The sequence below is a fragment of the Stenella coeruleoalba genome, assembly GCF_951394435.1.
Source record: "Stenella coeruleoalba genome assembly, chromosome: 11".
Classification (NCBI taxonomy): domain Eukaryota; kingdom Metazoa; phylum Chordata; class Mammalia; order Artiodactyla; family Delphinidae; genus Stenella; species Stenella coeruleoalba.
Window position 1 is genome coordinate 60920459 of NC_137157.1, and position 15375 is coordinate 60935833.

Sequence of the window (15375 nt, forward strand, 5' to 3'; positions counted from 1 at the left end):
ATCTGGCCTTGACATAATAATTGCAAAATTGGGATGATGGGCACGTTCATTCTGATACACAAGCAACCCATATTGAACCTTTGTTTGAGACAGTCTAACTCCCAGCCTCAGTGAACTGAGAATAGTCTTGTTGTATTGATATAAATCAAAGATCAAAGGCAGGAGAATTTTTCCCTGGCTAAAGGAAGCCAAAAAGCATTCTTCATATTTTATATCTTTTCTAATAACCCAGGTATGATCTCACTGTTTGTAAAGCCCAGTCCTTCCCAACCTGCAGGCTTACTTTCCAGCACTGAGCCAAGCGCATTCCTCCCTGTACACTGGCTGCTGGAAACCTATCTTATACTTTTCATCTCAGCTCTACCCTCCACCTCTCACGCCCTCCTCAGCCTCTTCGACTTCAGGAACCATGACTTCCAGATCCACCGTGAGAAGCCAAAGCGGCAGCCGCCGTGTCTTCAGTGCCGGCTCAGCCAGAGTCCCTGGGGTCAACCGCTCTGGCTTCAGCAGCATGTCCGTGTGCCGCTCCAGGGGCAGTGGAGGCTTCACTGGAGTGGGTGGAGGAGCTAGCTTTGGCAGCCGCAGCCTCTATGGCATAGGGGGCTCCAAGAGGATCTCCCTCGGAGGGGGCAGCTGTGCCCTCGGTGGCGGATATGGCGGCAGAGCTGGAGGCGGCCTTGGCTTTGGAGGTGGAGCCGGGAGTGGATTTGGTTTCGGCAGTGGAGCTGGTGGTGGCTTTGGGCTCGGTGGTGGAGCTGGCTTTGGTGGTGGCTATGGCTCCCTCACCTGCCCCCCTGGAGGCATCCAAGAGGTCACCATCAACCAGCGTCTCCTGACTCCCCTCAACCTGCAAATCGACCCCACCATCCAGCGAATCAAGACTGAGGAGCGGGAGCAGATCAAGACCCTCAACAACAGGTTCGCCTCCTTCATCGACAAGGTGAGCCAGGAGCACCTGCCCTCCACTGGGATTTCAGAGTCCCCAGTCGAGAGACGCAACCAATGTCCTACCAGGGGGAGTCTCGGGAGAGAGAGAGGAGGGGACTCGGGCTAGCTCTCCACTGGGATGCAGGACAGGCTCCATATGGACCACAGGCAAAAGGTGATGGAAATCATTTACAGCTACTGATCCCTTAAATGTCTTCATTCCTGCCTGGGAAGAATTCTCAACTCTTGATAACCCTGAAGCAAAGAAAAGGAACAGAGAGAATGAAGTGGATTAACACTTACCACTAATGGGTCTACAATGGGATACAAAGAAAAGGCCAGTCACTACCTTCTCTGAGGTTCTGGCCTACTTTTCCAGCAGGAAGAAAAAAAAAAGAAAAACAAAGAGAAGAAAATAAAAGTGGAATTATTTTCCATCCAGGTGAGAAAAAGAAACATTTGAGATGTGCAAATATTTATAATTTGTTGGTTTTGTGTGTGTGTGTGTGTGTGTGTGGTACGCGGGCCTCTCACTGCTGTGGCTTCTCCCGTTGCAGAGCACAGGCTCCGGATGCGCAGGTTCAGCGGCCATGGCTCACGTGCCTAGCCACTCCGCGGCATATGGGATCTTCCCGGACCAGGGCACGAACCCGTGTCCCCTGCATCAGCAGGCGGACTCTCAACCACTGCGCCACCAGGGAAGCCCCTATAATTTGTTTTTTTTAAAAAAAGTTATTTTAGAAACAGAGTACGACCATCTATCAAGAGTGTTTTAGAAGAGATATATGCACTAAATGGGAGTTTAGATTAGAATCTAATCATTAGATAACATTTAACATCCCTTTTATTTTAGAAAATAAAAGCTTTGTATAATACATCAGGTAAAAACTATTTTAAATTACATTTTTGATTCTGCTTCTCAAGAGAAAGAGAGGAAGTGATGAAAAAATCACTGATAGGCACAATAACTTATAGGGCAGGAACAGCTCAAAAGTCTATGGGGACATTTCATCAATGAGATCTGCCGGTTGAGAAGGAAGAATATCAGGGGAGCATACCGCCCAGTCTGAGCCTCTGTATATTCCCTTAGTAGCCCAGCACCATGGACACCACCCCAGCCTACTTGGAAACCTGGTAATACAGACACTTGTTCCTTTCTTTCTATGTCTAGCAAACGACTCTCTTGCCTTCCTGCAGATGTGGTTCCTGGAGCAGCAGAACAAGGGCCTGGATACCAAGTGGACCCTCCTTCAGCAGCAGGGATCCAAGCCCATGAGGCTGACCCTGATGCCTACGTTTGAGCAGTACATCAACAACCTCAGGGGGTGGAAGGAATCTCACCTCTTCTTTAGTGGCTTCCCGGATTCATAACTCAGACACATGCAGGATCTGGTGGAGGACTTCAAGAACAAGTGAGTTACAGGAGAGAAGTGAGCTCAGTTTTCTGAAAACCACACTTCAAGTCTACCGAGTGACTAGGTCCATTTGAGGGCATCATTGCTTAGGAAAAATATCCAATGGAAATGAAAATTTCCATTGGCTTTCAAAATCCTTTGCTCACTGGCTCAAGCGTCTTTCAGCAGCCTCTCTGGAAATGAAGAAGAAATCAATAGGCCTGCAACCGCACCGAATGAACCTGTAACACTGAAGGTGAGCTTAGCAATGTTAGGTGTCCCCATTCCTTTGTCGAAGGCTGGAAGAGCCCACACATGGGAGGAGAAGATATTGGGTGGGCTGGGAGTAGGGGTCGGCTGACTCTGAGTTGTTCCTCCTTTTCCCAGGACGAGGATGCCGCATGAATGAGGTTGAACTGCACACCACGATAAATACCCTTAACGATCAAATTGATCACTTATATTCTTCCTTTGAGATGGAGAGAACCTTACCCTGTTTGTTCATTGGTTTGTTCATTTTTCTACTTAAGAGTCTGAGTGGATGGAATGTTTGGGAGTTGGATCTCATAGATGTATCACTGGAAGCAGAGGTACTAACAATCCTTATCTGGTAGGAGTGCTCTCAGATGCAATCCTACAGCTCAGACATTTCTGCGGTCCTCTCCGTGGACAACAACCATAATCTGGACCTGGACAGCACCATTTCTGAGGTCAAAGGCCTATATGGGGAGATTGCTCAAATGAGGCAGGCTGAGGCCAAGTCCTTACATCAGACCAAGGTGAGCAGTTGCCAGCAGCGGGAGAGAAATCCTGTGCCCGCGCCCCAGGTGGTTACACTCAGCTGCACCAGCCTACCGCAGTTTTTTGAGTGGAGTTTGAAATACAAAGACCCTGGATGATTTCATAGGAGGTCTGTCATTGCTCAGTTCATGTAGACAATTAAAGAATTTACAATTGGGCCTATTGAATAAAAAGAAAAAAGAGTTTCATGACATTGCCCTACTGAGTTTTGCCTTCAACCTCTTCCTGATTGTGAAATTCCGTAGATATCACTAAGAACATCACTAGTTTATTGAAAAACTAGGTGCTCAATGATCATACAGAACTATTCAGTTGTGCAGCAGCAAATAATCTTGTGCCATCTACTATTTCTAGAGATGTCGCATCGTTTGGTGTGAGTTTATTAGATGGCTGGGAATTGAAAGCCATTTTTGGCATGTGAAAGCCCATAAACACTGTATCTACCCCAATGCACACTGCTTCTCTATTCTTCTGGACTACAGTGTAAGGAGCTGCAGGTCAAGGTACATAGACAAAGGGATGTCATGTATAACACCAAGCAGGAGACTGCTGAGCTCAACCACATGATCCAGAGACTGATCTGAGACAGACCATGGCCACATGCAGTCTACCATCTCTAGTGGCTATGGCAGTGTCAGTGGTATCAGCAGTAGCTTAGGCCTGGGCAGAGGCAATGGCTATTCCTACAGCAGTGGTCACAACGTTGGAGGTGGCTTCAGTTCCGGCAGTGGCAGAGCCATAGTGGGTGGCCTCAGCTCCTCCAGGGACAGCAGTTCCACCGTCAAATAAACCACCACCTCCTCCTCCAGCAGGAAGAACTATAAGCACTGAAGTCCTCCTGTTGGTAATTGGTCCCACATTGTCTCAACCCCCCATCCAGCTGCATTGCCCTCTTCTTGGGTTGCTGCTTCTCTCCTGTCTCCAACTTCTCTTGGCCTATGAGTTAGAGCAGAAGTGGTAAGTCCTCATTTCCTCTGTCTATACTGGCTTCACCCAAGTCTCCATTATTCACTATCAGAAGGTCACCAATCAGTGTCATGAACATATGTAGACATCCTATTGATGTTCCCATCTTATTATCAGTGTCATCAGTCTACCATGATTCTAGGAAGAAAATGACCTATGCCCTCCTTGAAAACTGACAATCGAGATCATGAAAACAGAGCAGGGAATCTTCCCTTTAACTGTCCTGCCCATTCTAGCTAGACTCAGGAGTTCCCCACAGAACAAATAAGTTATCTTCCCATGCAGTGTCCCTAAATGGTATTGACACCACCCTCTCAGCAGCAGTTATATCCCTACAATGTTTTTCTCTGCTCTCTTTGCTTTCTTTTGTTGTGTTGAATAAAGCATATTTCTAATATAAAGATTCTGTGTTAGATTGTAGTGTTGATCGTGTACTGGTTCTGAAACTTACTCATCCCATTCAGTGATCCTCATCTTTGGAGAACTACCTCTCAGCCCCACTGACAACTTACCCTGCTTCATACCCAACTCTATCAGTCAACATCATGTGATACTCAGTTATTCTGTGGGTGGATTACTACCAACTACTATTCAGCCCTCTTCCACTCAGGGTTTTTTCTCAAAATGGAGTCTTTGAGAGAGTCTCTTCAGCAAGTAGTGTTGGGAAAGTCGGACAGCTGCATGTAAATCAATGAGGTTAGAACACGCCCTCTCACCATACATAAAAACAAACTAAAAATGGCTTAAAGACTTAAACATAAGACATGACACCATAAAACTCCTATAGGAGAACATAGGCAAAACATTCTCTGACATAAATCATACCAATGTTTTCTTAGGTCAGTCTCCCAAGGCAATAGGAATAAAAACAAAAATAAACAAATGGGACCAAATCAAACTTACAAGCTTCTGCACAGCAAAGGAAAACATAAACAAAATGCAAATACAACCTACAGAATGGGAGAAAACACTTGCAAACGATGCGACTGACAAGGGCTTAATTTCCAAAATATGCAAACAACTCAACAACAAAGAAGCACACAACCCAATCAAAAAATGGACAGAAGACCTAAAGAGACATTTCTCCAAAGGAGAAATACAAATGGCCAATAGGCACATAAAAAGATGCTCAACATGGCTAATTACTAGAGAAATGCAAATCAAAACTGCAGTGAGGTACCACCTCACTCTGGTCAGAAGGGCCATCATTAAAAAGTCTACAAATAACAAATGCTGGAGAGGGTGTGGAGAAAAGGGAACTCTCCTACATTGTTGGTTAGAATGTGAGTTGGTGCAGCCACTGTGGAAAACAGTATGTACACTCCTCAGAAAACTAAAAATAGAATTATCATATGATCCAGCAATCCCACTCTTGGGAATATAGCCAAACAAAACTATAATTCAAAAAGATATAGGGTGACAGTGGCCTCATAGAACGAGTTTGGGAGTGTTCCTCCCTCTGAAATTTTTTGGAAGAGTTTGAGAAGGATAGTTGTTAACTCTTCTCTAAATGTTTGATAGAATTTGCCTATAAAGCCATCTGGTCCTGGACTTTTGTTTGTTGGAAGATTTTTAATTACAGTTTCAATTTCATTACTTGTGATTGGTCTGTTTATATTTTCTAATTCTTCTTGGTTAAGTCTTGGAAAGTTGTACCTTTCCAAGAATTTGTCCGTTTCTTCCAGGTTGTCCGCTTTATTGGCATATAGTTGCTTGTAGTAGTCTCTTATGATCCTTTGTATTTCTGTGGTGTCAGTTGTAATTTCTCCTTCCAGGATACAAAATTAATGCACAGAAATGTCTTGCATTCCTATACACTAACAATGAAAGGTCAGAAAGAGAAATTAAGGAAACAGTCCCACTTACTATTGCAACAAAAAGAATAAAATACCTAGGAATAAACCTACCTAAGGAGGCAAAAGTCCTGTATGCAGAAAACTATAAAACACTGGTGAAAGAAATCTAAGATGACACAACAGATGGAGAGATATACCGTGCTCCTGGAGTGGAAGAATCAATATTGTGAAAATGACTATGCTACCCAAAGCAATCTACAGTTTCATGAAATCCCTATCAAATTACCAATGGCATTTTTCACAGAATTAGAACAAAAAATTTTACAATTTGTATGGAAACACAAAAGACCCCAAATAGCCAAAGCAACCTTGATAAAGAAAAATGGAACTGGAGGAATCAGGCTCCCCAGCTTCAAACTATACTACAAAGCTACAGTAATCAAGACAGTACTGGCACAAAAACAGAAGTATAGATCAATGGTACAGGATAGAAAACCCAGAGATAAATCTATGCACCTATGGTCACCTAATCTATGATAAAGGAGGCAAGAATATACAATGGAGAAAAGACAGCCTCTTCAATAAATGGTGCTGGGAAAACTGGACAACTACATGTAAAAGAATGAAATTAGAACAATTCCTAACACCATACACAAAAATGAACTCAAAATGGATTAAAGATCTAAATGTAAGACTGGACACTATAAGACTCTTAGAGGAAAATATAGGAAAAACACTCTTTGACATAAATCACAGCAAGATCTTTTATGACTCACCTCCTAGTGTAATGGAAATAAAAACAAAAATAAACAAATGGGACCTAATGAAACTTAAAAGCTTTTGCACAGCAAAGGAAACCATAAACAAGACGAAAAGACAACACTTAAAAGGGGAGAAAATGTTTACAAATGAAGAAACTGACAAAGGATTAATCTCCAAAATATACAAACAGTTCATGCAACTCAATACCAAAAAAACAAACAACCCAATCAAAACATGGGTGGAAGACCTAAATAGACATTTCTCCAAAGAAGACATACAGATGGCCAACAAACACATGAAAAGATGCTCAAGATCACTAATTATTAGAAAAGTGCAAATCAAAACTACAATGAGGTGTCACCTCACACAAGTCAGAATGGCCATCAACAAATAATCTACAAACAATATATGTTGGAGAGGGTGTGGAGAAAAGGGAACCCTCCTGCACTGTTGGTGGGAATGTAAATTGATACAACCACCATGGAGAACAGTATGCAGGTTCCTTAAAAAACTAAAATAGAACTACCATATGACCCAGCAATCCCACTACTGAGCATATACCCAGAGAAAACCGTAATTCAAAAAGACACATGCACCCCAGTGTTCACTGCAGCACTATTTACAATAGCCAGGACATGGAAGCAACCTAAATGTCCATCAACAGAGGAATGGATAAAGAAGCTGTGGTACATATATATAATGGAATATTACTCAGCCATAGAAAGAAACGATATTAGGTCATTTGTAGAGATGTGGATGGACCTAGAGCCTGTCATACAGAGTGAGATAAGTCAGAAATAGAAAAACAAATATTGTATATTAATGCATATATGTAGAATCTAGAAAAATTGTATAGATGATCTTATTTGCAAAGCAGAAATAGAGACACAAATATAGAACAAGCATATGGATACCAAGGGGAAAAGGGGGGAGTGGGATGAATTGGGAGATTGGGATTGACATATATACACTATTGATACTATGTATAAAATAGATAACTAATGAGAACCTACTATATAGCACAGACAACTCTACTCAATGCTCTATAGTGACCTATATGGGAAGGAAATCAAAAAAAGAGGGGACATATGTATGAGTATAGCTGATTCACTTTGCTGTACAGTAGACAGTAACACAACAGTGTAAAACAACTATACTCCAATAAAAATTAATTTAAAAAAAAAAGAAAGATGGTCCCGGTTAACAGATGACACTCAGATTAGCATGGAGGCGGTTATGGCTGGGAACATTCTCCTTTTGTGATAGGATATCCAAAAACCATTTTCAGTGTAAAATTCTATACAAGTTTTGACAAGCAAAACAGACATTAGAGGTTTATTCACATCTTCCCAGATATCAGTGTCAGGGTTATGATTTTGACTTTTAGACAGAAACAGATTTTTAGGCCAAGTTTACACAAGCTTTTTGTAGAATTTGGCTCATCAGGCTTTCCAACCAGATCCTACCTGTATGCAGAAGAATAAAAAGCAAGGGAAAATTCCATAAGAACCACAATTACCAATTCAATTATAATAATTGTTGCTTATTTGGAGCCACAGCAGAGACCCTCTGCCCTGGATCATAGATCAAGTTGCAATCTAGCCTTATGCCATGGTGGTCCACAGGTGTGCAAGGGTCTTGCAGCTGAGCAGGTCACTAGGCAGAAGTTTTGGATCTGGGGAAGACTTCTGAGAATTAGTGACCTCCCTACCCTACTATTACGCAGCTGTAGGGTTTGAGTCAAGGGAATGATGGAAGCAGAGGTTAGCAACTACCAAGCTGTACAAAATCCCAAAAGCTGGTGGGGAAACATCCCAATGAGCCGGGCACAGACTCTGGTTCCCTCTCCCCATGTGAAAAGCTCCATGACAGCAGGTTACTTACAGGCTTCTCTCATCACCCTGGGATGAAGGCCAGATATGTCCCCAGTCCTGTGGAGGCCAGCTACATGCCAGCAGCTTGACCTTCAGGGCAGGCATTACTATGCCAGTCAGCTATGAATAGGGCCACCAGAAAAAATAGAGGCTGCCTAGTAGAACTTGAATTTCACATAAACAACAAAAACATTTTAACATAAGCATGCCCCAAATATTGTATGGAACCCAGCTATATTAAAAAATTATTTGTTGTTATATCTGAATTTAAAATTGAACTGCACATCTTATATTTTTATTTGCTGAATATGACAACCCTACCTATGAACTACAGATATACTGAATGACAGACATTGAACTACAGACAAGGGCACTGGTGGTTGGGCTGCTGCTCCGTATTTCTATTGTAAAGCGGCAGACAATGGGCAAGGACCAAACCCCCGCATAAGTCAGCTCAAACAGCCTTGAGATCCCCTGGAGTTTCTCAGAGTTATGTGTCATCACTGGTGATTCCTAGTATCCCTGACTTCCATGTTTCTATCATTTCTCAGGCTTGATCCTGGGAGAAGGAGACAGCAGTACACCTGGCTGGCCATTTTAGACGGAACCTAAGCCATGGATTCTAAAGGACATTGTGCTTATTTATTACGTATGTGATTTATTAAACGATGTTAACACGGAGAAAAGGGTGAAAGCAAATACATGCGTCAAAATATTAATAGTGATTGATTCTGAGGAGTGGGAATTTGGGTCAATGTTCTTTTCCCTTTTGTACTTTTTTGCTGCATAAAAGTATATCCTCCTTTTCCCCCATTGGAATACTACTTTTATTACATTGAATTCATACATTCTCTGTCCTGATCCAGTCATCTCTTTGTGCGATCACACCATTGTCATTACTAAAGCTTTCTATTCCATGATGTTTTCTGATACAGTGATTTCTACTCATTGCTTGTTTGTTCTCAATGTTTTCTTCTTATTCTTGTGCATTTTGTTTTGTGGTTGCTGTTGCTATTAGGTTCCCCTAGGGATCTTACAGTTTTTTGTTGTGAATTAGAACCTCTTCTGTCATATTTTCTAATCACTGGAAGGTAGTGCACGAGAGTTACTGATTCCTGTACCAACCACCCTGCTAAACTTTATCCCAGTTCTAATGATGAAGTGACAAGAAAGAGGCAGAGCCAGGATGCAAGGACCGACCTGCCTCCTTTCGTAATCTTCGCTCTTCCCCAGTGCTAGGGCGGTGCGATCTCACCCTTGGACTCTGGCTCCATCAGTTCCCCCTCTGGCCATGGGGAGAGGTGCAGGTGTGGACCAGGAGGGGCCGACCTGGTCTCCCCCATCACTCCAGCCCTTCCTGGCTGTGCTTGCCCTCCGGTGGAGATGCCATTGTGCTAGGGTGCTAAGAGTAAACACAGGAGTGGGCTCCTCTCCTCAGTGGGACATCTGCTGCCTCATGACATCAGCTGGTGTCACATACCCCACACCGAGGGCAAACACCAAGGAGTGTTGCCCTTGAGCCTGAGAATGCCAGCCCACACTGGGAGGATGAGGAATGACTGCTTTTGCCCAAGCTGGTACAGCATCCCCCTCTCTCCTCCCCCAGCTCTGGACTCCATCCAAGCTTTATTTTGTCTTTCCTCCTCCTGAGAACCCTACCAGTCTCTGCAGCCTTATTTTCCCCACTCTGACCTCTCGTCTATTCCTTGGTGATGTAGGAGTGATGAGTGGAGTATGACTGTCTTTAGCCTGTATTACCCTCATCTAAAAACATGTTTTCCAAACCTCATTATTTGCTCATATATGCTCTATGTCACTCAGCCACCCAGCAAAGTCACTCAGCAATACAGTGTCAGGTTACCTGTGGCAGAGCCAGCGTCTAGACACTGCAGATAATTGAAAGGCAGGTAGGTGCATTATTAAGCTCATGTTGGATTCAACTGAATGATGTGCCTACCCTTGAAGAAAAATCCCTCTCACTTGACAGAGCCAGAACTACACCCATAATCATACACACACACACACACACGCGCATAAAGGTACGTGAACAGTGGCGGGTCCAACATCAGAGAGGCTGAGTGACTGTCAATTCCTGCAAGTGAAGGGCAGCTTTTTAAATGTAGGGAAACCACATTTTAGAACTAAATCCATAAAATACCATGATACCTAAACAACCTTATCAGGGTACAGCGTATAGGTACTAATCTCACAGAGACATTAAATGCTCCAGAAAAACAAAACAAAACAAGCAAACAAAAAGAACTCCATTTATTGCAGAATCACACCCTCTCAATCATTCCAGAAAGAATCAGAAATCTCATGACTTCCTGGAGAGAGGATTTCCTTGTTTACCATTGGACAGTAGAAGCGCTTTGTTACTGAGTTGAACTCCTCTTGCTGAGTTTAAGTGTATTCTATTCCCTGGTGGCTACAACAAAGCCAAAGAAACAGATTGGCCTCCTTGCATCATGCCTTTCCCCTCCCCTCACACCTCCTATTTCCCAATACCTTCATCATTTTCACCTCTGGGCTCACTCCAGGCTGGCCAGCTCTTGCTTAATAAACCAGCGCTCGGGGCAAGTGGAAAGCACATTGAAGCATTCCTTTAAAAGGAATTAGTGTCTCTCATTGGCCTGATGGGAGCATATCCAGAATGTCCACCGGAGGAGAATCATCAGAGGGCACTGAGGCGTCTGGCTGTGGGATCATACACCATTTTAGCCCTTATCCCGGAAGTAAGGTGAGAGCAGTGCCCTGGCCGCTCAGTGTAACCTGCAGCACAGACATGGCGCTGGTCGTTTCGTGAAAACGATTTCATCCCATCAGATCCCAGAAATACACGTGGTTTTGCAGAGGGCTTTTCCTAGAAGCCCTCCAGGGAAGCTGCGAATCAGTCAATCACACTTTGAGTGCACGCAAGAAGAGCTGACCAGTGGGAAGTGTCCTCTGCTGAGTCCTTCTTCAAAGAGAAAAATTCTTTTGCGGTAACAACTCACAGATCTTAATTTTTCATCCCTCTGTCTCTAGGCGTTTGAATATTTACCCTCTTAAAGCAGAGCATGGAGAGCTACCTGCTCTCCAGTTACCTGGGGCCAATCGCTCCCAGCTTAATGGCTCTTGGTTTCCCAACACCATCGTCATTGTCACCATCCTCATCAACAGCGTATGCTCACAGGGTGCCCGCAGGTCAGCTGGGTGTCAGGCAGTCCAGAATGAGACAGGGACTCCGAGGCCAAGGCGGAATGTTCCGCAGGCCCGGCCCTCCAGGGGATGGTGGAGAACACAGCCCCCCACCCATAAACTCCTGTCCGTAGAAATACCCAGGTAAATAATGTGTCACCAAAAGGTTTTAGACAGTAATGCAACGTTACAGACAAGGTACGTGTGCGTTCAGCAGATCAATGCAATCCCATCTCAAGGATCTGTGAATGGAATCACTCTGATTTATCAGTGAGAAATGTTAAACCAACCCAGCTCCCCCAGACTCTCCTGCCACGCTCAGGAGGTTGCGTGCTCTTGTGTGCACCCAAAATGTGGTCCTTGGAGCCAGCAGGGAGAGCAAGGCTCGTCTGCAGCCTTCAACGTCTATCCTGCATTCAGTCATGCCGCTCACTGTCTGAATTTCACCTTTTTAAATTCTGTTGTATGCCACTTTATATGACTTTTATTGTTTCATATAAGTACGTCAATTTTATCTTCCTCACAGCCCAGCAAGCCCCTTGGGGTGGGAATCATGCAGAACCTTTTATCCAGCAGGGATCAGGGTGACATGGGCATAAGTCCTGTGCTAGGGGACAGGGGACAAGAGTCCTAACTCCAGATTTACTCTCAACTTCCTGTGGGACTCTAGGCCTCACTCTCCTCATCCATAAAATAGGGATCTCTGTAGCACGTACTTCATGAACTTTTCTGGAGCTGAGGTGAAAGCAGGGGCCTGGGGTCTACACCCCAGTGTCATGGCCTGACTTCCTAGACACGTGGCAGCTATGTCAGAGCTCCTCGTGCACACCCTATGCCTACTCCTATCCATACGGTGGCACTATCCTCATGGTCTGTTCCCTGGATGGGTTGGTAATGGGACCCCCTTCACTCTGGTATCCCAGTGCTGAGTACACTGTAAGTTCCACAGATATTTGTTGAATGAAAACATGAACAACTGCATCTTGTCTGAAGGCTCAGGTCAAAATAACTGGGGCTGAGAGGATGAGACTAGAAAGCAGGAAGGAAGAAAGCGTTTCCATGACATCCAAGCCCACGAGACACTGGGCAGTGCCCAGCCCAGCACAGGGGTGAGGCTGACACATCTGGCTGTTTCTTCCCAGCTGGTGACACACACACCCACCCTCAACTGCTACCCCCAAGCCCAGTAACGAGCCAATGGGATGGTGTAAAGAGCCTCCCTGGGTGCTCGGGTATCGTCCAGCCCACCCAGCCTGTGCCCACAGACCATGACGACGTTGCACGTTTACCTCGCCGGGATTCCTAGGTAGTGTGTTCCTCTGTTCACAGATGGCCCAGGAAGAGCCCAGGGGCATCCCATTGCTCCCCCACTTTCCTCTCCCAGCAGCATCCCCGTTTGGCAGCTCCTCCTCAGCACCAACCAGAGAGACTTGGTGAAGCGCCCCCTCCTGGGGACACGGGAGGACATTAAGATGGTCAGAGGCAGATGGCCAAGACACATCTGAATCCTTCCAGATGCTTTCTGGGGGGGGGACACTGTGACAGCCCTTGAGATGCTGGCATCATACCACCCCCTCCCTCCAGGAAGAGCCCCAGCTGTGCTTCCCAGGCAAAGGCGGCTTTTCTCACTGGCTCTATGACCTGAGGGACGTCCGGGGCAAAAGGCATCAGAAGGGATCGGGAGCTCTGGCTTGTCTACCAGATGATTGTGTGGACTTCGGTGGTTCCTATCCTTGGTTTCGTCCTCTCTGAGCCTCCCTCAGCTCTAAAGATTGACTCTGCTCCTTTGCTTCACCTCTCTATCCTGACGCACCCAGTCAACACTACACTCGTGTAGATTATCGTCTCGTGAATGTCCTTAGGACGTGGGTGTCCATGTGTCCATCCACGCTTTGTACATGCACGTCTGCTGGGTGTGTCTGAAGCTCTTGATCACGGAGGGAAGGGGCTGCTCCATCTCGCTTCTCTTAAGCACAAGCTTGAATGGAAAGAGCACCCCAATTTGCTGCTAAAATTGAGGAAAGGGCCTTGAGGGCCACCTGCCCACCTGCACCAGGCTCTGTACCTGCCCACTGAATCTGGACCTGAGTGAAAGCCCTGGTTATGTGGGCAATGGAGTGAAGCAGATCAGGTAAGTTCTGGCCGTGTGCAAGTACACATCCCAAGTCCTGAATCTCGGTGGTTTCTTGTGGTCAATTGGCACGTTTAGTCCCTTTGGAGAGGAATTGTTGCCACTGAATGCAGGAGCAAAGGGGCCATGTGGTGGAAGGTCTGACCCCTGTACAGGCAGGCTGGGTGGTACCTGTTAGAGATGCCAAGTGTTGAGGAAGTCGGCTGCCCCGGCAGGAACAGTCAGGGTTGAAAAGTGTTTCTGGTGGGATGTCTCAGGTACCACTGCAACAGAATGATCATCACTGTACTCAGTCCCCAGAAGCTGTGAGACTCAGCTTGTGACTGAACCTCCAGATGGCCCCACCCCCTTTCTCTTTCAATGTGAGCTCCGGGAGGGAAGGGGTTGTCTGCCTTGTTCACTGCTATATCTCCTGTACCTCCATCAGTGAACACCTGGCGTATAGCAAGTGCTAATAAATAGTTTTTAACTACAAGCAGAACTCCTTGAGACAGTAGGAGAGGGCTGTCTGGGATGCATCTAGCATATTGAGGGATTGGGGGTGGGTGGCTGAGGCCTGGGGACTCGGACACTGTACCCAGGGACCCTGGCTCTGAGCATCAGCCAGCATGCTCTAGAGGATGACCCAATCCCCTCTGCCCCCTCCAGCCTGCCCTACTCTGGCCCTGGCCTGGTTGGAAGCCAAAACTCCTTGGTGTGCCCCCAACCCCCATGGCCTTGGGAGGTGCGCCTCCATGTTTTCCTCCCCTCTTCCCATGACTTCAAGCCCTGGTTGCCACCTCGGGCCAGTCTCCTTGAAGTCCACCACAACCAAAAGCCTCAGTATCCCTCTAAGGATGGGAGAGACCAACCCGAGCAGAAGGTGCAGGAACGGGGAAGTGGAGGAGTTTGAAACTTCCAGCCTTGGGCACCAGAGCCCATACTATAGTTTTTGCATCCACGACTCCTCAAACCTCAAGAAAACTCCTCCCAGACGACCCAACAGTACAGTGTTGGAGAAACTCAGGAGATCTGGAGAACAGAAAGGAATATGTTCCTAAAGCTCTTCTTTAAATTAGACAACCTATGTCCAGTGAGCTGCAGTCACAACTCTCTGTAGGGTGCTACGAGGCAGGGCAGGGGAAAGGGGACACACCCCAACCCTCCAGACCACCAGGAAACCAAGGCAGGAGGAACAATACGCCGATGCGCAAGCCACACACAGGCCTGCTCAGGGAACAGGTGTGAAGGGGCTGGTCTTGGGCACAGTTTATCTGAGAAGGCTTCTTGCAGGGAGAGTTCAAAGCAGAATTATAAAGGAGGTTAAAAATCGAAAAAGAAACCTCGTTGGCAGGAAGGAAAGCAGAGATGTCATAGTCTCTAAGTTCTGAGGTTTTAAAGTGGGACGCCAGGGTGTCCTAGGCATTCAGGTAGACATGGTCCACCAGGGTAAAGGTCACAGTGAAGGTCAAAGGTCACAGGAGGGGGGAGTGAAGGAGAAAGAGAGGTAAGACATATCTGTTTCCATCTACTTCACCAAAGTCAACGAGTAAGACAATCTAGCT

General features: G+C 45.7%; 1 protein-coding gene across 1 annotated transcript in view; it reads left to right on the top strand.

The window, feature by feature from the left end:
* Positions 1-409: 409 nt before the first annotated feature.
* The window catches only part of LOC307194396 (keratin, type II cytoskeletal 75-like), a gene marked incomplete at both ends in the record, with an annotated part of 28640 nt that continues 13674 nt past the window's right edge, over positions 410-15375 (top strand). Inside the window, 6 exon segments of the mRNA XM_079937494.1 lie at positions 410-940; positions 2125-2295; positions 2299-2339; positions 2962-3100; positions 11627-11706; positions 13757-13831. Of these exon segments, the coding sequence (XP_079793620.1) occupies positions 410-940; positions 2125-2295; positions 2299-2339; positions 2962-3100; positions 11627-11706; positions 13757-13831 (1037 nt within the window).